Source organism: Pituophis catenifer, unplaced genomic scaffold (genome assembly GCF_029215685.1).
Source record: "Pituophis catenifer annectens isolate HBS135680 unplaced genomic scaffold, rPitCat1.0.hap2 SCAF_4, whole genome shotgun sequence".
Lineage (NCBI taxonomy): Eukaryota > Metazoa > Chordata > Lepidosauria > Squamata > Colubridae > Pituophis > Pituophis catenifer.
In genome coordinates this window covers 94760890-94783548 of record NW_027256884.1, presented here as the reverse complement: position 1 = coordinate 94783548, position 22659 = coordinate 94760890, and the positions used below count along the sequence as shown (strand labels likewise).

The 22659-nt window shown below is 37.7% G+C and overlaps 1 protein-coding gene across 1 annotated transcript in view; it reads left to right on the top strand.

Annotated features, from left to right (window-relative positions):
* The first annotated feature begins 8776 nt into the window (after window positions 1-8776).
* LOC139316898 (transmembrane protease serine 7-like) overlaps window positions 8777-22659 on the top strand; it is a 38723-nt gene continuing 24840 nt past the window's right edge. The window contains exons 1-4 of the mRNA XM_070943753.1: window positions 8777-8897; window positions 9480-9610; window positions 19582-19649; window positions 21199-21392. Coding sequence (XP_070799854.1) covers window positions 19582-19649; window positions 21199-21392 — 262 coding nt within the window. The 5' untranslated portion in view covers window positions 8777-8897; window positions 9480-9610. The remainder of the gene's footprint in view (window positions 8898-9479; window positions 9611-19581; window positions 19650-21198; window positions 21393-22659) is intronic.

Genomic DNA, 22659 nt, shown 5'->3' with positions numbered 1-22659 from the left:
GAATAAAAAGGTCTTCACAGCGCGGCGGAAGGTGCGCAGATCCGGGATCCTCCGTATCTCTGGGGGGAGCTCATTCCAGACGGTAGGTGCCCCCACAGAGAAGGCTCTCCCCCTAGGGGCCGCCTATTAGGTCTCTAATTCTGAGAATCCTGGTTCCAAAACAAATGAAAGATTCAAGATTGGAGCAAGCAAACCCATAATGATAAAAGGCATTCTTCCTTATAAGAATTTAATCCATAAAGGGAATAGAGTCCCTTCCATAAACTATCACCAAGGCCTTCATCTTCTCTGCGTTCCAGAGTCTTTAGCCAGTCTATCACTGAATCTTGGCATTGTGTGTTTTAGTGATCACTTCACAGCACTGATACCTGGCTCTGCATGCTTGTATTACTGCAACTCGATTGTGCACAACAATCAGTTCCCCTGCTAAAATTTTTAAATTGGTAACAGCTTTTATATGAACATTAAAATATTTGTACTTTATGTTGCAATTTTTTAACCCTCAAGATCCTTTTTCAGACAACAATCATACATTTATTTTAGTAAATAGTGAAAAGTGGTATCTTAAATGGAGCTGTGTATAACTTTTATGTTTCTGAATATATTCTGACTAGGGGAAAGAATTTGGCTATTTATGAGCCACTGTAGAATTGCAAAGTTACCATTGTAAATCCCATGTGCTGCATGTTCACAATGGGTTATGTTACAAAAGCAGACACTCTGTGTAATATGAGGAGCCCCTTAAGAATACAAATCAAAGATTTTCTGTAGCTTGAGTTCCCAGTGGATTGCCTGCTTTAGATATACAGATATAAAAGGTATTTTATAAAGAAATGAAGGATTGTTTGTTTCAAGTGAATTAAAAATGAAGGTTTTTTTAAATACATGAAACAGAGAATGATAATACCCTGTGGTTTTAACTTTCTGAAACTACAAGACAAATATTAGTTTACACAATTTGATGACTATTTTAAAAAATATATGTGTAAATGATACTATCTTATATTATTTTCCTATATTATTCTGTTAATCAAAACTATGTTTTTTTTATGGTGTGTTTGTGTGTTCAAAACCTGATTTATATACTGTATCAGGATTCTTGAGAGTATTTTAAATAGTTTCAAATGGCAGCTGTTACTATATGGTAAGTCATTTAGCAATAGCAATAGCACTTAGACTTATATACCACTTTACAGTGCTTTACAACCCTCTCTAAGCAGGTTACAGAGTCAGCATATTGCCTCCAATAATTTACTGGGTCCTCATTTTACCCACCTCGCGAGGATAGAAGGCTGACTCAATCTTGAGCCTGGTGAGATTCGAGCTGCCAAATTGCAGGCAGCCTGCAGTCAGCAGAAGTAGCCTGCAGTACTGCACTCATTAAGCCATATGTGTGCTTTTACATACTGTACCATAATGCAGGGGTCCCCACCAGTGGTGGGTTGCCCCCGGTTCGGACCGGTTCTATAGAACTGGTAGTAAAATTGGTGGGAGGCTCTGCCCACCAACCCCATCATCATCAGGAAGCTTCTGCACATGCGCAGAAGCACGCGCACAGCCCCGTTACGAACCGGTAGTACAGGTAAGTAGAATTCACCCCTGATCCCCACCCTCAGTCTACGGATTGGCACCAGGCCACCGCATGCCAGAAACTGGGCCATGCAAACAAACAAAGCCCCATCAGTGGGATGTAGGCAGCATGCGAAACCATGCCCTCTTCGGTCCATGAAAAAACCTCTCTCCACGGAACCAGTCCCTGGTGCCCAAAAGGTTGGGTGCCGCTGCCATAATGCAACTACTGTAACCTATTGCACCTTAACAAAATCAAGTATATGACATTATTGCTTAGAATATATTGTAAATAATTTTATGTAGTGAACTTTCCAAATTATTGAATCACAAATAAGTCATGGCAATGCCTACTTTAAAATACACTTAGACTCGCTTTGAGTTCCAGAAAAGTGTTTTAATATTGCTTAAAGCTAACACAAATGTTGAGAACACTGCCTGCTGATTAATCAGCCTTTAATTAATAGCTCCAACATTTACATTGTTTGTATCTTGAGAGGACTGAGCTCCTAGGTTACTCATTTATGAACTTCATTTGTGAATACTGAGTAATATTACAGTGGTAAAATTCGGCATGACAAAGCCATGCAAAAGATTACATACTTATGAAATATTTAAGTTCAATCTTATATATCACAGGATGATGATCTTAAAACTGCAATTCCATATGCATTTGCTGAAATACCCATCCCCTTGATTTCATAAGCTTTATGCAAAATTAAGTGGGCAGAGGGTTATGGTTTATGCCTGTCTGCAGAATGGAGAGATCTTCCTTGAGTCTGACTGTCCCATTTTTTATTGTATCATATGTACCCTTGATAATCATTCCTTCTCCTATGTTGGACATATGGCAGAAGCCCTCCAGGGAAAAAGAGTGAGGGACCAGGTGTTCTGTGAAAAGATCTACCTGTTTGTTCTGATAAATGCATATCTAAATAGAAGCATAAAGCTTTCAGACAGAGCTATGTTGAGACAGGAATATTTTACAAGACTTTTTAGTGCAATTTAGCTTCAAACAATACATTAATCTTATCTTTCTGGATTTGAATGTTTAGTTTTCCCGATATTGGAAAAATTGATAATATTTTTTAAGAATGCTCAATTTATATAGAATCCCTTATCAACTGCTCAATTTATATGGAATGTCACAAACCTGGAGAGCATAGGCTGGGGTTCTTCGTCTTTGGAGGTGGAAAGTAAAATTGTTGCAAAATATCATGTAATTCTAATGTTAATGTAATGTATGCTTTTACATCTAAAAATAAAATAAACGGTTGAGCTATCACACATTAGAGTGATTCAACAATTCAATACAGCAAATGATTTAATATTGATATTAATTCTGAAAGACATTGACATCATACAAGAGAACAGTATGCATATTTCAGTGATCATAATTCAGGTGTCTCTTTTAGAACTATAGATATTTGAGTAGATTTCTATTGGGATGAAAATTAAAACAAATAAACCCCCAAAATATACATACAGTCTTGAGTAGAAAATAGATTTTGTTCTGTAGAATGAAAATAATGAGAAATGAAAAATCTTCTCAAAACTAAAAGGAATAAGAAAGGGCTGTTGGATCACTCCAATATATGTTTTAAATTGCTGCTTATTCCAAGAGCTCCAGGGATAACATCAGGCACAGTAACGATAATACAATGAGTGTAGTTTAGTATACCTTGCTACTTGGTATTCCAAGTACTTTATGTTACAAGAGATCTTTTCTCTGGACCTAAAGGATCTCCCTACTATTATGGCTGACATCTAAATACTGATTTCTATGAATATATCTAATCCCAGAATCTGTGAAAACATTCCATTAACATATCTGCATTAGGAGCCATGGTGGTGCAGTGGCTAGAATGGCAGTATCACAGACCAATTCCGATGACTTCCAACTGCCAGCAGTTTGGCAGTTCAAATCTCACCAGCTCAAGGTTGACTTAGCCTTCCATCCTTCCGAGGTGGGTAAAATGAGGACCCAGATTGTTGGGGGCAATAGGCTGACTCTGTAAACTGCTTGGGGAGGGCTGTAAAGCACTGTGAAGTGGTATATAAATCTAAGTGCTATTGCTATTATTTATGTGAAGATTTTAATCCTGCTATACAGTATCAAAATCAGCAGAAATGTTTAAATAAAACAGAAAGAATGGGGACTTTAGAGTATAAGCCTTTGGTATAATTTTAAAAAAATTGGGCAGAAAAAGTGTGTGCCTCTTCTAAGGATATAAAGGAAGTTTTATTGATTTATTTTTAAGTGCTGTGGGTATGAGAAATGGATCAATAACAGAAATAATGTACCTCAATAACTAATAAGATTATCCCTGCCTTCAGAATTACAACCAGGATACTGTCACCAAAGCAGAAATCAAAGAATGAAAAAAGAAAAACAACTCAAAATAATTTTCTGGAAATTATAAGAATTATAAACTATATGGGTGTACATAACATACAGAATCTCTATCGGAATTAAGTATCCACAAATTTGCCCTAGCATAGACTGCATTTTCTCTGAATAATCTGTATGGGGGTAGCGATGGGGTAGAAAGGAAAAGTCAGTCAGTTCCCGGATTGTTATAATTCCTACACTCTTTCTGACATTCTTCTCTGTTTCTTCCTGTCTCTCTCTCCCTTAGAGGTTGCCACCCATCTCTGTATATTTATATTTCTAAAATTTTATTTGAAGTGTGACATAACAACCTAGCCGAATGTGGAAGAACTACTGTACACCTTTTAAGGTACTAGCCAGTGGTGGGATTCAGCCAGTTTGCACCACTTTGGGAGAACCGGTTGTTAACTTTCTGAGCAGTTTGGCAAACTGGTTGTTGGAAGAAATCATTAGGGCAGAGAACCGGTTGTTAAATTACTTGAATCCCACCACTGGTACTAGCATATTCAATGCAGTGGTGTCATATAACTTTGCGCCCTGTTTCAGACAAAGTTCTGTATGATTACTCTTCCTCCCCCCCCCCCCAGTTTTCACACTGCAATTTGGGCCATCCTATATTTTAAAATATTTGATGAAACCGTAGCTAATGAAAGAAGGACAAAAGTGTCATCAGGCCAATGGAAATCACACACACTCTAGATTCAGTCTGGACCTAACAGGTGTCCTGACATTCGCTTGAATCAAGCTTTGCCCTGGATCATCTGACACCTGATCAAGGCTTCATATCTTAGACCCAAACAAACCCTTGGTCTTACCTCAGTCTATATTAGGGAATATCAGTATATTAGGGAAAAGAAAAAGTAGACTACATAAAAAAATTTTCTAGTGAGTGTTAATATTAGTGAGTTTTGGATGTACAATACAGTGGGTTCTATTTGAATTCTAGGAAAAAAAGACTTCTTAACAATAAGAGCAGTTTGACAGTTCAACCAATTTTCAAAGAACTGGTGAGCAAATCTTCCCTGGATGTGTTCAAATAGAAGCTGAACATTCCTCTGTTCTGGATGCTTCAATTTTGTCAGAGCTGCAATTTGAATCAGTGATGGCCCCTTCAAGCTCTATAATTCTATGTAACAAAACCATACTGTTTCATCTCTGGACAGATGCTATAAATAGCTGCTTCCCTGAGGAATGATAGATGCAGTGCAGTGATGCTATAAGAGAAGTATTTAAATCTACCCTTAAGCTGTGTCATGCTTGCTAGCCACTGAAGAGATTGCTAATCTGTAGAAGGAAAATCAGTGAGGGTTTTTAGCTGATCATTTGGATGAAGGGCTAATTACATAACCTTTTAGCTAAAAGGAATTGCTCTGTTTCCATGGTTCATAAATTACCAGTGTGAAAGGAAAGGATTATTGGTCACAATAGAAGTTGGGCTCCTTTTTCTACATTCATTACAGTTTTAGTAAAGAAATATGCAAGCTGCATTTTCAATTTATGTGAAATCACTTCAGTTTCCAGAATATTTCTGATTGCAATTGCATTAGGCTCAGATGTTTGGCTAAAGACTTTTTTTCCTTGATAGTTATAAATTGAGTGTGGATCCTTAGGAATATTTTTAAGTCTTTAATTATTAGTTATCATATTTTTAAAATACATAGAGCAAGCAGCTTAACAGAAAGAATACATCAAGGGAAGACTTCAGAGCAGAAACTCAGATTCCAAGTTAGTAGAATAAGCAGCTGGCTTTTAACATTTTGAATAATTAGAATAATTAGAGCAATATACATAGTCATTATATGTCCTTTAGAAGAACACATCTAAAATTCTCATTATATTTGCAGAATTAGAACTGTGTCTATCATGGAAATATGTTTATATTATATTTATCCTTCATCTCATTTAGAGTTTCATGATTTCTGTAGGTTACCTGACCTAGTTGCTACACACTGCAGAAATGAACATTCTTCTTTTGTCATAGCCACATTCCTTCATGAGGACCATATGATAACTGGTGATAAACCAAACAGGGAGTTTATCAAAAAATTATTACCTTTTTTTTCCTCCCATTTGCTTTCTGACAACTTCTTTTGCCTTTTTCAAGCATCAGATTTGGGATGGAACAAATTGTTCTTGCTATTCTCTAAACTAATTTCTTGTACACAGATTTTATGGAAAGCGTTTCAATTTAAACCAAAGGCTGCTTGAAAATAGACCAAGGCCACATGTTTCCCTGGGTTGCAAGATATTTAGCTCATGTTAAAGCATATCCCATATACATTTACATATGAATTAGCCTCAAAGAGTTTTATATCCAGTGAAGTATGTAGATTTTTCATGATACTCCTGGTGTCAGCACTTCAAGCTGCATTTACTCTAGTGCTGACATAAGAAGGAGAAGCGGAGGCATCTGGAAAGGGACGTTTGACTTTTCACCTACTTATTTTCCCTGGAGATAATATCCCCTAAGAGATGGGATGGGAGGGGGGAAATTCCTTTGAGCTGGAGCAGTAGATTAGGGGTAGAGTGACTTGGAAGATGGCCAATGAGTGCAGGGGAGTGGGGAACGGAAAGGGAGGGTTTTGGGTCTGGAAGTCAGTGTTGGCTGCGATGCAGTCGGAGTTAGAATATCGTGCTAAATAAATGGGAGTTTTCTTCAAAGACTTTGTTTGAAATGCAATTTATTTGAGACGACCTCGAAACCTGACACCTGGTTTTTAATGTTCTTTCCCATTTCTTTTAATATAAGGATTGATTGATTATGTGCCATCAGGTTGTTGTCAACTTCTAGTGACCACATTAATAGATTTTTTAAAAATATAAATAATTAAAACAGTCATTTAGAAAAGTAAAACTAGGTAACCTAATTTGGAGCCCTGCGCTTCTTGACAATGCTTTTCTGAATGTTCACTGCAACAGAAGGATAGAGGTGGATGAAATTACCAATGGAAATTCTTGAATGTAAATTGATGCCTTGCTTGTGAATCCACATGGACACTGTTAGCAGACTTTTCTTCAAGTACAGTTTCTATCAACTTTTCCTGTGGTGCTTTCAGTAAATTTTCTGTAACTGTCAATTTCATATCTTTTAATGGATGATCAAAGAAGTGACAGATCTATTAACCCTGAAGATGAATTAAGCGTAAGTAAGCAAACACAGTGTGCACTATAATGTTAAGACTGGGTTATATTTGTTTGTCATGTTCTAATTTACAGAAGATCTTTATTGGATTGTATAGCCATTGTAAATGCAGTGGATGTACTGTCTTTAACTGTAAACAATATTTTCATGTCTTTGTGTTCCCAGAATGATGGGACACAATATTATGGGATAATTGTTTAGAAAATCAGACATGTATAAAGAGATTGAATATTTTTTTTTAAAAAAAAACCTAATTCCATCCCTATCTGGTGAAAAAAAGCAAAAGCAAAAGCCAAGTAGTGTATCTAAATATAGTCAGCTTTCAACTAGTTGGCATAGTAACCGTTATCCTGAAGAACTAGCATGTGGTAAAAAAAGGAAAGAACAATTTAAATAATTAATTGTGCAGTGATACTTAAATTACTTCACTGATGGGGGATGAATTTTATAATGCTTAACTATCACGAGTGTAAGAAAAATATATACATTGTTCTCATGCACATCTAACAGTAACTATAAATATCATTGTTCCTTGACAGAAAATGTACGGCTTTGCTCATCGTATAGATAGAATCAAGCATTTTATACATTATATTGAAGTCTAAAAAACTTAAAGAAAGAGGTTTGATCAGAAATAAGAGAAATTCCAGACTGATATAAATAGCTATCTATAATATCATATAACATGGTACAATACAATAATCTAGTTAGATTTTTCTAAAATGAATACTAGTAAGAAGAAGCTAATTAGAAAAATGGCATTAATAACTTTTGTTGTCGCTAACTACTTAGAATTGACAATTATCTGTTCAGCAAACACATACAGCAAAAAAACCCATAGCAGATGCTATATCAATTGCATGAGAATTGTTAAAAAAGTAAACAGCAGTTCAACTTCCAACCCAATATTGAACGCTTTCTAAGGCAATTGTATTGTTCTTGGAACTTGGTGCCCAGATCATATATGATTATTTGCTGGTTTTTTTTTTTTTGTTTTTTTTTGAGAGAGAGAGAGATGAATCATGGAATTTGACTTTACACCTTCTTATCAGGCTTATTGTTAGTGTTATCTAAAATCAAGAAGAAATGTCTTCTTTCCCAGAAAGTGAGATCATTCTCTCCCCATCGTGCTTCCAAATCTTAACAGAAAAAACATGAAATTCTTTCAATTTTAATGCTTTATTATAAAGCTATCTATTTTCCTGTAAAGCTAGTAAAACAACTCAATTCTACCTTCCTTGTTAGTTGCATCTAAAAATACTTGTATTATGGGTCATGTTTGTAAAACAATGGAAAAAGTCTTCATTTAATGTAATGAAACAAGGAAACCATACCCTTATTTAATAGCCTTAAAACTGAAATGGGAGGTTCTCACCTTCTAAATGTTCTTGAATTCTTCAGGCCTTCAACTTTGTCATGATGTTTGGCAAATGGACATGGAATGCAACTGAATACCCCAAAGTTCTCATCTCTGTCTTTCTAATGAAAGCCCTGAACATATTTTCAGGAGAAAAGGCAACTATATAAAAAATAAAAATAAAAAAAAGTATTAGTCTTTACCTTCTTGAAACTCTTTTGTTTTCTATTTTAAGGTATCAAATATATCAGTTCAAAGATCAGATTCTGAAGAAAAATGGGAAAGACTCACAAAAAAACTCAACAAGACATCAAAATCCAAAAGGAAAGCTAAAAGGGACAAGTCTGCCTGGAATTTTCAAAATAAAATAATCTTGTTTACAATAGTTCTCTTCATTATCGGGGTAATAAGTTGGACATTATTGTGGCTTTTTATTGGTGAGTTCTTCCTACTTCACTCATCTAAGCTTTGTATTCCTTGTATGCTAAACTGCTTGAGGAAAGTCTTCAAGGTAATGGGGTCTTCTCAAGGGTCTCCTTAATGGCAGATCAGATCTGTAGGCTGTATTGAAGTATCCTGGGAAACCAGTTCTGAACTGTTTCTATGAAAATTATAGCGATGTTTCCATGTTTCCATGGAGGAGAAAACAAACTGAATTCAAAGGAGACTTTACTTTTTTACAATGGTAAATTAAAAAGCTAAGGCAGTGGGTACACAAGCTAGGGAACTCCCTTACAAGGGGAATGAAATAAAGCTTTTCCATGTTCTGCTTTAGATGAACAGCAAGTCACAAGTATAGTCTACAAGAGAGATCCTTTCCAGAGAAAAGCTGGGAAGCTGGGTTCTCCTTGCAGGTGGGACAATTTTGTTGTGAATGTTATTAATAAGGTCATGATGGATTTATTGCTTTTCCAGTTCATAGAGATCTTTCACTGTCAACTTTTTATTTGGAAATAAATAAAAAGTTGGAAAGTGAAAGAAAAATAGCATATACTCATGTTACCCATTCTGTTTTACAGTTGAGGCAGAAAACAAAGATGCTTTGTATTTTGTTGGACTATTTCGTGTTGCCAACATTGAATTTCTTCCAGAATATCGGCAGAAAGAATCTAGGGAGTTCCTTTCAGTAGCACAGAATGTGCAACAAGTGGTAAGGAAACCCGTACACAATGGCATACCATTTTTATCAGTAAATTTGACAAAATAATTAGCTGGATGCATGCATTAATCAGTTTTGTGTGTTCCAATGAGACAATGAGTAAAGGCCCAGGCTACAATATGTCTTTCTCTGGTTGCTTTGCTGGAGGTTATAATATAAATGAATTTTTTTCCCCAAAGATGGGGAAGCCTGTTTGAAATGAATACTTTTGTTGACAGGACAATACCTGCTGCCATTTATCAGTTTTTCTCCAGTCAAGAGAATTTGGAATAGCACAAAGGAAAACAAGAAAGGACTCCTGATCTTCAATAGTGAAAGAATTATATATATGATGAATACATTCATGAGTAGAGCCCACGGCACAATCTGTCCTGTTCCTAAAGTAGATATATCATTTATTTGTTTTCAATGTAGCCTCCTTTTCTCTTTTTTTAACCTGCTCCTGTTATCTTATATTAAATATGCACATGAAAGCCATGGCTAATATCCATCATTCCAGATATCCTCATATCTGTGAATGCATGTACATAGATCAACTTTACTCCCCCCCCCCCCAAAAAAAAAATATCATCGTATGGCAGTATTTCTCAACAAGAAACCTACATTTGGACCTGTGCTCATTGTCTGGTATTATTTTCTCATTGGCAATCCCTGAATTTTTTACAATGTACTTAGTATCATGCTACTTAATTGCCCCGTTTGGGCATTTCCCAATGTAATTTGGGAATTCATGTCCATCATGGCAGTCACGGATCTCATCCAGTTTACTGAAGGCCTAATTTACAGTGGAGGTCACAATCCAGATCTGCTTTTTGTTTGGGGGAGAGAGATAACATGATATGGAGTTGAGTAGTAGTTACCATCAACTCCTTTTCATGGTCAAATCACTCCCTGTTAGCACTGGAGTTGTCGGTGGCTACCCTCTCCATTCAAAAGAAGGATCTATTTGATCATTCTGTCTCAGGCATTTGATTGCCTTTCATAATAAACAACTTGGAGTTGTCCCTGAAGCTCTATAGTACAGTTTAACTGAGGCCTTAGTGGCTGCTTGGAATGAGACAGCAACAGCAGCCTTGGATTGGATTGTACCTGTGCAGACTCTGCAGCCTATGTGCACTGATCCTGGAGGGGGCCTGGTTTTCAAGGGAAGTTTGGGTGATTATTTATTTATTTATTAATTAAATTTGTATACCGCCCTACTCCCGAAGGACTCAGGGCGGTGAACAGCCATAAAATAAAACATATAGATACAAAATTTAAAATAGAGATAAAACAAATTAAATAAATTTGGCTGAACCATTTTAAAACCCCAATAGTTTAAAACCAAATTTAAAATTCCCATTTATTTTATTATTTATTTATTTATTTTATTATTTTTTATTATTCAAATTTCTATACCGCCCTTCTCCTTTCGGACTCAGGGCGGTGAACAGCCAAAATAAAACATTTATACATAAAGTACGATTAAAAATAGATTTAAAATAATTAAATTTGGCCCATAGTTTAAAATTTATCAATTTAAAATCCATATCAAAATTTAAAATCAACCATAAAATCATAAAATCAAGAGAGACCGGCTAACTGAAAGAGATGAGTTTTTAGGGCCCGGCGAAAAGTCTGGAGGTCGGAGATCACTTCTATCTCTGGGGGTAGATTGTTCCAAAGGGTAGGTGCCACCACAAAGAAGGCTCTCCTCCTGGGGGTCACCAGCTGGCATTGTCTAGCCGACGGCACCCTGAGGAGGCCCTCTCTGTGGGAGCGAACTGGCCGGTGGGAGGCTATTGGTGGCAGAAGGCGATCCCGTAAGTACCCTGGCCCTAAGCCATGGAGCGCTTTAAAGGTGATCACCAACACCTTGAAGCGCACCCGGAAGTCCACCGGAAGCCAATGCAGCTCACGCAGGAGAGGAGTCACATGGGAGCGCCCCGTCGCTCCCATAATCCCCCGCGCAGCCGCATTCTGCACCAGTTGGAGCCTCCAGGTGTACCCCAAGGGGAGCCCCATGTAGAGAGCGTTACAATAGTCCAGATGAGAGGTGACGAGTGCTTGAGTGACTGTTCGTAGGGAGTCCCGATCCAGAAAGGGGCGCAACTGGTGTATCAGGCGAACCTGATAAAAAGACCCCTGGCCACGGCCGTCATATGCCCTTCTAAAGACAGACGTGCGTCCAGGAGGACGCCCAAGTTGCGGGCCCTTTCCGTGGGGGCCAGTGATTCACCCCCAATAACCAGCGATGGCGTCAGCTGGCTGTACCGGGACGCCGGCAGCCACAGCCACTCGGTCTTGGAAGGGTTGAGTCGAAGCCTGTGTCTTCCCATCCAGACCCACATGGCCTCCAGGCACTGGGACATCACTTCCAAGGCATCGTTGGGATGGTCTGGGGTGGAGATGTATTTAAAAAGAGGAAAATTTAGGTCAGGCCAGCTTGATGAAATAGGAACGTCTTAAGCGCGCGACGGAAGGTACGCAGATCCGGGATCCTCCGTATCTCCGGGGGGAGCTCGTTCCAGATAGTAGGTGTCCCCACAGAGAAGGCTCTCCCCCTGGGGACCGCCAGTCGACATTGTTTGGCCGACGGCACCCGGAGGAGCCCCTCTCTATGGGAGCGTACTGGTCGGTGGGAGGCTATTGGTGGTAGCAGGCGGTCCTGCAAATAACCAGGGTGATGAAATGGCGCTAGAACACTACTGGAGGAAAACAAAGAGAAAATCCAGCTAAATACAGGTAAGAACCCTTTACTATTAAGGAATACCCTGTGTCAAGAAGAGTGACAAAACCTAAGCATTTTCCCACTCTGATTGCCTTCACAGATGAGTTTCCTATGGCTCTAGTTAAGGTGACTTGTTTCCTGGGAAAGGAAGAGCCAAGGAAATTGTTATAGGAGTCTCTTTGAGGACTGTGTAAGTCCCATGGAATTGACTGAGAAATAGCTCTGTTTTGTTATCTGTGAAGAATCTGAGGTTACTAGAATGCAAACCTTGGGCTTTGAGTTCTGACATTTATATTTTAGATCCATGTTCCTTCTGGTTAATCAAGGCTCAGAGACAACATATGGTTGGATATATGTGGTGGTAAGTGCTTGCTTGAGGAAAGGGATTGTTTTATCACTTTTGAAAAAAACTGGTGATCTACCCTCTTCTCAAGAAGCTATGGATCCAACAGAGTTGGATAATTTCCACCCAGTCTCAAAATTTCTCCTTTGTGGGAAAGTTACTGCAAAACTGGTAAAGTTACAACTGTAGAGGACCCCTCGAGGAAGCAAATTATTTGGATACCTTTTCATTGTGTACCAGACCAGGTTGAGAAAATATCAGTTGCACTTGTCAATGATCTTTTATGGTGTCAGGATATTTGTGATATAACCAACCTGGCCCATCTGGATTTCTTTTGATATGATTAATCATTGTATCATTCTGAACCAGGATAGGGGGTTGGGAATGGAAGGGAGGCATGGTTGTAAGATGTTCTCCTACTTCCTTTGAAAACAGTTCCAGCTGGTATCAGGAAGGTGAAGTTATAGACTCCATGGTATTTCAGAGAGTACTCTACTTTCCCTACTCCTGTTTAACATCTACATGAAACCAATGGGCAAGTGTAGGCCATGGAGTATGGCTTTGAAGGACAATTGAAAGATTCACTAACAGAGCAATAATTGTAATTATTATTGCTTATTAAAATATGTAATTTCTGGATACTACTTTAGAATTAAACAGTTTGCTGAACTCTTGTGAACTAGACCAAGGACACTCGTGTTTTTATATAAAAAAAGAAAAAATGGGCATGGAAGAAGAAATGCACAGTTGTAAAACACAATAACTCTTGATAAGCTTCCATTTTATTTTTATTGAAAAAGTTTTTCAAATACAGATTTTTCCCCCTTTCCCCCCCCTAACCCCCCTTCACCCTCCCCTCCCCCCATGGCTTCTCCAAGATAAAATCCAAATTGATATCACATTATATAATACTCTACCACTCTTTTACACCCCCCCCCCCATGTGCTAACCATTTCTTTCTAACATTATTATTATATCCCCCCTATACTATACATTTCAAAGCAACATTCAGCTATAAAACTATATAATAAATCCTAATTTAGCATTTATTCAACTCATAATCTACCCATTTCCTCCATCCCCACACATATATCTCTTAATTCAAATCTTTTAAGTATATTAATATCTGAACACAACATCCCTTTTCCTAAACTAAACAATCAGTAACCTAATCTATCTCCACCCACTTTCCTACAGGCAGGGCCGGATTTAGATTGAAAGAGGCCTAGGCTATTCCACTTATGAGGCCCTTTCACCAGTGGTGGGATTCAATTTTTTAACAACAGGTTCTGTGGGCGTGGCTTAGTTGGGGGTGTGGCTTGGCAATCATGTGACTGGGTGGGCGTGGCTAGCTGGTCACGTGACTGTGTAGGCATGGGTAGCTCGTCATGTGACCAGGTGGGCGTGGCTATGTGCATAGACTTTTTTCAGAGGGCTGAAAAAAGTCATTTCTGACTGGGCCTCACACTTTTGACCGGTCCTCACACTTATGACCATCCTCACATTTATGCCCATGCAGCTTTCTTAACAACCATGTCACTCATTTCACAACTGCTTTTCTTCACCATGATGACAAGATAGGACAAAAACGTAAAATGTGAGGACAGTTGTAAGTTCGAGGAATGGTCAAAAGTGCGAGGACCAGTCAAAAATAACTTTTTCAGCCCTCTGAGTAGTCCATATGCACAAAAGGACTACCCAGAGGGCTGAAAAAAGTCATTTCTGACTGGGCCTCGCACTTTTGACCGGTCCTCACCCTTATGACCATCCTCACATTTATGCCCGTGCAGCTTTCTTAACAACCATGTCACTCATTTCACAACTGCTTCTCTTCACCATGGTGACAAGATAGGGCAAAAACGTAAAATGTGAGGACAGTCGTAAGTTCGAGGACTGGTCAAAAGTGCGAGGATCAGTCAGAAATAACTTTTTCAGCCCTCTGAGTAGTCCATATGCATAAAAGGATACAGCAATAGAGAGGGATGAAGGAAGGGAAGGGAAATTAGAGTAAGAGAGAGAGGGAGGAAGAGAGGAGGAGAAGGAGAAAGGAAGAGGAAGTAGGGAGGAGAAGAAGAGGGGGAGGAAGAGAAAGTAAGAAGGAAAGAAAAGAGAGGTGGTAAGTTTGAGGAGAAAGATTGCTGTACAATAAAAAAGATGAAAGGGAAGAAAGCCAACCCCAAACAAATATAAAGATATTAAGATAAAGAATGAATTGTTAAACTTTAAAAAATAAAAGAGAACAAATATGAATAAATAACAATAATTAGAAACACAGATACAAACATACAATGTATTTTCTTTGAACAGAGTATTTGGCCGGTTCACAAATTTAAACAGTGTTTAGTCATTTCAATTAAATTTACAATTTCTATATTTCCTTTTTGCCATATTTATTACTCATCTATTTTTGTAAAAAACCAATATTACCCTCATCCTCATCTCTAATCTTAATAAAATTCAATTTTTCCCTTCTATTCTATATTATACCCCTTCCCATTGTCATCTATTTTTATATCCTTCCTCACATTGGTTAATTATGTAATATTAGTTGTTTAATATAAATTCAACATTTTAATATAAATCAATTAGTTATATAACTACCTTTTTTGTATATTAATCAATATGAACATGAATATTCCAATTATTTCCATGCAATCCAATTTCTTACAAATCCATTAATTTTATTTACCAATAATAATAAACCAAATAATTTCCCCCATATATTCCTCCAAACCACAACTTAACAATTTCTGCTTTCAGAAATATACAATTAATAGTATCTCAATTATTACAATTCCCTAGTTAAATAGAGCTTTTTTTCTTTTGTGTTTTAAAATCTCCTCTTTTTCCCTAAATTTCTAGTTGTTTGCACCTACCTTTTTTGGTGAGGAAAAAGAAAAGAAATCTGCCTGCCTAATTTTCCAACGTGCAAAGCCAACAGCCTGCTTTACTTTCTCTTTCGTTTTTCAGTATAGCTAGGGGGAAAAAAAACTGCACTCTTTCCAAGCAAGCAAAAGAGCACTGAGCAAAACAGCTGAGAGCAAATCAGCTGGGGGTCGGGAGCCGATCAAAGCAAGGGCTAATTAGCCAATGCTGAAGTTCCGGGGGCCAATAAAATTACAAAAAAACACCGAACCATTTGTTAAATTGCTGGCTCCCCAGCAATAAATAGTGGTGCGGAGGGGCGGGGCAAGCCAGCAATTTAACAAAGGGTTCGGCTGCAGCACTGGCTCTAGGGCGGCCCTTTGAAGCCCCACGGCAAGAATTTGAAGGTTTTTTTTCCTCTAGCCATTGGCGGCAGCAATAGATGGGGAGTGGGCGGGGTAAGCGAACGGCAGAGAGTGAGGGTGAGTGAAGGCGTGGAAGCTGCTTCCTCCATCCTGCTCTCTTGTGTTCGGAGTCGGTGGGAAACCACGTGGCAGCCCATATGGATCCCAGGCAGCGGAACTCAGGCTAGGGAAGGGGTGGGCAATTGTGGCTCTTTTACAACCTGTGGCCTTCAACTCCCAGAATTCCTGAGACAGCCAAGCTGTGAGCCACAATTGCCCACCCCTGGCTACGGTAGGCTGGCGCCGCGCGGGTGGGATGCGAGGGGTGGGCGGGCCAGCAATTTAACAAAGGGTTTGGCCAAACCCCCTAGAACCCCCAGAATCCCACCACTGTGTAGGCCCCTCTTGATCTTGAGGCCCTAGGCTGAAGCCTAGTTAGCCTATAGGAAAATCCGCCCCTGCTTATAGGTCTACCATACATAATATTTTTAATATCTTTGTTCTTCTGCCCACACCACTAAAAGATATTTCCATATATAAATAAAATCCTCAAATGACTTTAAATTTGTAATCCATATAGTATCTTCTGTAATGTCTTTCAACTAGATTATTAATTCCATCGCCCATGTTAGGGTAACATCAAGTTCTGCTTCCAACAGTGTATTCAGTATCTTCAATTACCATCTGCCCCCATCAATAATAAATGTTTCTGTATATAAAAACCACCTGAGTGACTTTATATTTATATTCCATGTAGTATCTTCTGTAGTGTCTTTTGTCTAGATTATTAATTCCAACCACCAAGTTAGGATAACAACCAGATCTTCTGCATGCCCCAATTCCATAGTTCTCTTGCCTTATAACTCAACATATACGTAATCCATTTTTCAAAGAGTCCAAAATAGAAAGTTCCAATCCGTTCAATCAAAGGCCATCTTCCACATCCCAAAAACACCAGCACTGCAGAGATCTGTTATTCTTCTCAAAATAGTATAAGTCTGTAATTTGCCTCAGTTATATTTTCATGTATCAGCCTTCTATAAATCCCGCTTATTATATTTAATCGTCTCTTAAGTAACTGGCATTAATCTGTTGGCTAAAAAAGAAAAAAAATTGTTTAATTTAAAATTTTTTAGTTTTGTAGGACCTGCTTCTTCTTTTCTTAACTTCTTGTGGTTTAGATCTCCATCCTGGTTGCCTTCCTAGGACTTGTAGATCAGCTGATTGAGTTACATGCTGGTCTGTAACTTGATAAAACATCAAATCGAGGTCCAAAGCCGCCTCTCTTATATTTATAGGTGATCCAGCTATAGCCTCTAAGGGAGAATCCAAAAGCGGCTCATCCAAAAAGCCTTCTGTAACTTGTTGTTTTTCCATTACCTCCATCTGCTTATCCTGAGTTTCAATTTCTTGTTCATTTTGCTTTTCTTTATCCCCCTCCTGTGTTCCTGACACTGGTGACATATGTGGAGATGTTGGGCCCATTTTAAAAACCTTGTAGTAAAATTCTTCCGCTTTTTCAACAGTATTTAGTTGATATCTTTCTCCTTGATATCTCAATATTATACCAACTGGAGCATCCCACCTAAATGGGATGTTTTGTTTCTTTAGCTCAGTCACCAAAAATCCAAAGTCCTTTCTATCTTTTAACATCTTGTACGGCAGCTCTTTATATATCCAGATCTTCCTTCCATTCATTTCTGGAATGTAGTTAAAAGACTTTTGCACAATATCATTTCTTATTCCTTTATCAGTAAAGTAAATCACATCTCTGGGCAACTGCCTTTGCTTTGCCAGCCAAGAATTTACTCTGTAGGCCTTATCAATCTTACAGAATACCTCTTCAGGACTAACCTTTAAAATCACAGCCAGAACTTCAGCAGACATCTTTCTCAAGTCCTCTCTGTTATTTTCCTGTATTCCCCTCATTCTGATCGCAAATTCCATAGATCTGAATTGCATCATTGTGACTTCATTTTCAATCCTTTGTTTTATATTATCTGCATTGTAAGTCTTGTGATCAGCTTCCTTTATTTTAGACTCTACTTCTGAGCTATTTTCTTGAATATTTATCAAATCATTTTCAATTCTTTGTATTTTATTATCCAGATTATGAATCTTATAACCAGCTTCCTTCATTTTAGACTCTATTTCTAAGTTGATATCTTTATCCATCTTTATAATTATTTCTGAAAAGCTTTTCAAAGCTGTTACAATATATCGTTTCAGGTTATCATACTTTTGTTGTACCAACTCTTTAATTCCCTGTCTAAATTTTTCAAGATTCTGGTTCACAATCTCATCATGTCTTGCCATCTCCTCCAAAACAAATTCCTTTAGGTCTTTAAAGCCATTCTTCTGCATCTGCAAGCTCAAAGCTTGTTCATGTGATTTATAAATGGGGGAGCCCCCCCCCAACAGCTTGGTTGTCTGGCTTTGTCAGTTTTAATGTCATCCTGCCACACAAACAGACTCTTTTTAAAGAAAAAGACTTCTCTCCAGACAATATCAATATCAAGTCTCTAAGAAGAAAGAAGCATAAAATAGGAATTTTTTTCTTCACTTCTAGCCAGCGCTATTATTTCAGATACTTTGTAACGTATTAAACTGTTCAAATGGAAGGACTTTCGCTTTCAGCTTTCTTCTCAAGCCTCAGCCAATCGCCATTTTAAACTTTCTTTTTTTTTTCCCCTTTCACTCTTTCTTCACTTTTAAAATCAATCTTAGGGCTGTTAGAAATACTTGCAATTTAGAGTCCCAAATCCGGATTTCATCCTGCTTGTTCAGACAGTCTATTAGTTTTTGCTGATTGGGTTGGTCCCATCGTCTGGCTCTGCAAAGCGCAGAGATCCCCCGAAGCCCAGAGCAGCGGCGAGCTGGATAGGGAGCCACATTCTGCTTCCTCCCCAAGAGTAAAAAAAACTCTGGGGAGTTCGCAGAGGGCTCTACCTGCTCTCGCCGGCTCTCTCTCACGTCTCCTCAATGAGACGGAGTTTTTCGAGCCGTCTCTCAGCTGTAGAGGCGGCTCTTACGGGCGACGAGGCTGGCGGTCCCGAAAGACCGTCTGGCGATGACGGAAGCCAAACCGGAAGCCAAGCTTCCATTTTTAACTAGTGAAAAATAATGGAAAATATCTTTATTGTAACTTTACTCTTGGGTTAACTTATTGTCATTCTTTTTTTTCTGAAGTAGTTTTTTATTGTAGAGTATCCTGAGTATTTCTGGAAACTCTTAAATTGTACAAAATTGCAACTGGCTGAAGATGCTATCTGTCTGAGGAAACTATGCTTGGACTAAAATTGAATTAATAACGGATATCCCACTTTGTTTCCATTAAATCATTAACTTTTATTTTATTTTAGGCTGGTACAACTTCATTCAGCTTTCAAAATATAAAGTCACATCTAATTAAAAGTTGGCAGAGGAAGGTGGGAACTTTTATAACCAGGCAAACAAAAGCTGTGATAAATGTTGTTCTTTACTTTCATAAATGAATACAGTAGTTATTATAAGAATATTTAATCATTCTCAGAAATAATCACTAATTCTTGTTACGAATCCACAAATTAGACTGTTCTCAGTAAAATTAAATTGACTTCATGCAGAACACTCAAACAAGTCTGTAAATGTTCTCTTTCAGATGAATCTGGTGTATACCAAATCTGCTTTCTCAAAATTTTACAAGCAATCCATTGTCTCTGATGTCAGGTGGGACATAATTTATAGTTTGTTTTTATCATTTAATGATAAATATTTTCTTATCTTGTTGCAAGTCAATTATCTTGTAAATCAAGCACAACTTTATAAAATGATTGAGTGCCAGCATAAACAACATTTCCCTTCCATGTTGATACATTGTATATTTCAAAAGCTATTAGCATTTACTTTGAATGATGATAGGAGCTTACATTTTTAAGCTTATCAGTTTTTTATGTAAGCCAATAAGGTTCTGGGCGGATATCACATATAAAGTCCTAAATAGCTTGGCACTCAGATTGATACAGTAGTGGCCAAAATTGTGGAAACCTTTAGGGGAAAAGTGTATTTTTGAGGTTTGATGGTTAATAACACCACTTTTTTTTTGGAGTTTCAAGATAATCATATTCCACTGCTGGAATGGCCTGGGAATAGCCCAGATCTTAACCCAATTGAAAATCTATGGAGCTGACTAAAGAAATTTGTTAGTCAGAAGCGACCCAGCAATAAAACCCAGTTAATAGAAACAATCATTCGATCTTGGTTTCACATTATAACAGTTGCAGAACTAAAAGACTTGGTTCGCTCCATAGGAAGATGTTGTAAGGCCATAATTCATGCTAAAGGTTACCCAACTAAGTATTAACTGACGTGATAATTTTTGTATATCTTGTTTTTTTCTACATGTTTCACTTTTCTTCTTTATACTGTAACTTCTACTAGCAAATCCTTCATAAAAGTTATTGCATTACATTCTTGATTAAATTATCTTTTCATTGATATATAACTTTATGGTACTACTCCCCAAAAAAGTGGTGTTATTAGCTAGTTTTAGAAAATACACTTTTCCCAAAAGGTTTCCACAATTTTGGTCAATACTACATAGCGGGACATTTCTCCTGTCCAGATTTAGTCTGGTATATGCATGCATCCTGAACATATCTAGCCAATTCCCAATTTCTGTGAAATGATAAGAGAGCGGCCTCAAAGTTATAAATGGCAACTCACACAACATGGAATATCTTGCCCATTGAGGTCTGCTGGGGCCTCATTTTGCTCCACATTTACAAGGGTTTTTAAACTGTATTGTCCTGAGGATCATTTAGTCCAGAAGGTGGACCCGGGCTGCCTTGGTGGATAATCTTTGTTAATTTAGTAAGTTAGTTTTAGTCCAGTGGGGGGTTTCAAAAATGTTTACTACTGGTTCTGTGGGCATGGCTTGGTGGGCATGGCAGGGGAAGGATACTGTAAAATCTCCATTCCGTCCCCAATCCAGGGGAAGGTTACTGCAAAATCCCCATTTCCTCCTGATCAGCTGGGATTTGGGAGGCAGAGAATAGATGGGGGCGGGGGCAGTCAGAATTTTTACTACCAGTTCTCCGAACTACTCAAAATTTCCGCTACCAGTTCTCCAGAACTGGTCAGAACCTGCTGAAACCCACCTCTGTTTTAGTCCTTATTTTCTTTGTTTGGAAATTGCCCCAAGCCCTTAAAAATAGAACTATACAAGCAACCGTATAACTCAATTAAATAAATACAATTTGTTTTGTACTGATTTCAGCAATAACAACAATGGGGGACTTCTTGTCCATTTCTGGATTGTGTTTGTGGTACCACAGGCAAAAGGCCAAATATTTTGTGAAGACTGTGTTGCAGCTATTTTAAGAAATTCAATTCACACAAGCATCACCAATCGAACCTCAGTAGGGAGTCTTCAAGGCCTTGCAGTGGATATGGATTCTATTGTACTCAATGGTTGGTATTTCTAAATCAAGAATTCATATGTACTATTCATTGTATCTGAAGGTTTCCTTTTTGTGAGTGCACAACATTTTATTCAAGGATTGATGGGAACACAAATATGCTTGGAAATCATAAATTCAGGGGAATAAAAATTTCAGCCTGCTTTTTAAATTAAAATGATTATGAATGTTTATGGCTGTTATTCAAAACAGATCTGATAAGTCTCCTAGATACTTAAACGTGCGTAACTAAAGGCTCACTTTTGTTTCAAAAATATAGTAACACTGAAAAATGTGCTGCCAAATATTAGCTGCCAAATCTTGAGGGCTTTTGAAGGTTGCAGACATGGAGCTGGTTTTGCATGCATTGCCCACTTCTGTTCTGATGGAAAGATCTGCCCTTTTTCCAGAAATGATAAATGAACAATTTTCTTATGCAAGAACAACTACTCTTCACAGTTATACAAGAATGCCCTTGCTGCAATATATATTCTTTATATCCAGCAGCTTTTAAAAAACAGCATGTATATAAATTCCTGGGAATTTTAAAAATTACTAAGAAATATTTTCTAACTATTATCTTAAAACTTATAAATGAGAAAAGAAAGACAAATGTATTTCAGAACAGAAATACAAATAATTAATTATAGATCTCTTTGACATCAGTACTTGGAAGATTTTAAAATAGATATTAAAGTTTCTAAGCAAATTGAAGACAATGTAATAACTATCATAAATGAACATTCTTTGTCAACAATACATCAGCTTTTGAGTGGATAACTTTCTTGGTTGGTTCTGGGAACGGTGCGTATGTACTATATCTTGATTTCAAAAAAGCATTTTAACATTTAACTGTAACATTCTGATTATCAAACTAGGTAACTGGAAATCCTATCTCAATGGGCCAGTGGAGAAATATCACAATATTGGTCTGGGCCCTGTGATCTTTAATAATTAGAAAAACCAGGTTGCTTAATAAAATTAGATACAGATAGTACCATAAACATGAAAATAATTATGACTATAGAAATGGGCTAAAAATAAACAAATAGAATTTAACAGAGACAAATGCAAAGTGCTTCACTTTTTAAGAAGAAAGAAAGCAAAGACATTTTTAGAATGCACCAATACCATGGAGTATCAAGGGTGATGGTGGAATAGGTTAGCCATAAGTGAAGGCAATGGGGGTGCCAAAATGGCAAAGAAGCTATTGGCAGTTGAGTTCCTGTTCTCTACATACCAATTAGTTCTTTGACAGTTAGTGGCATAGTGTGGCAACA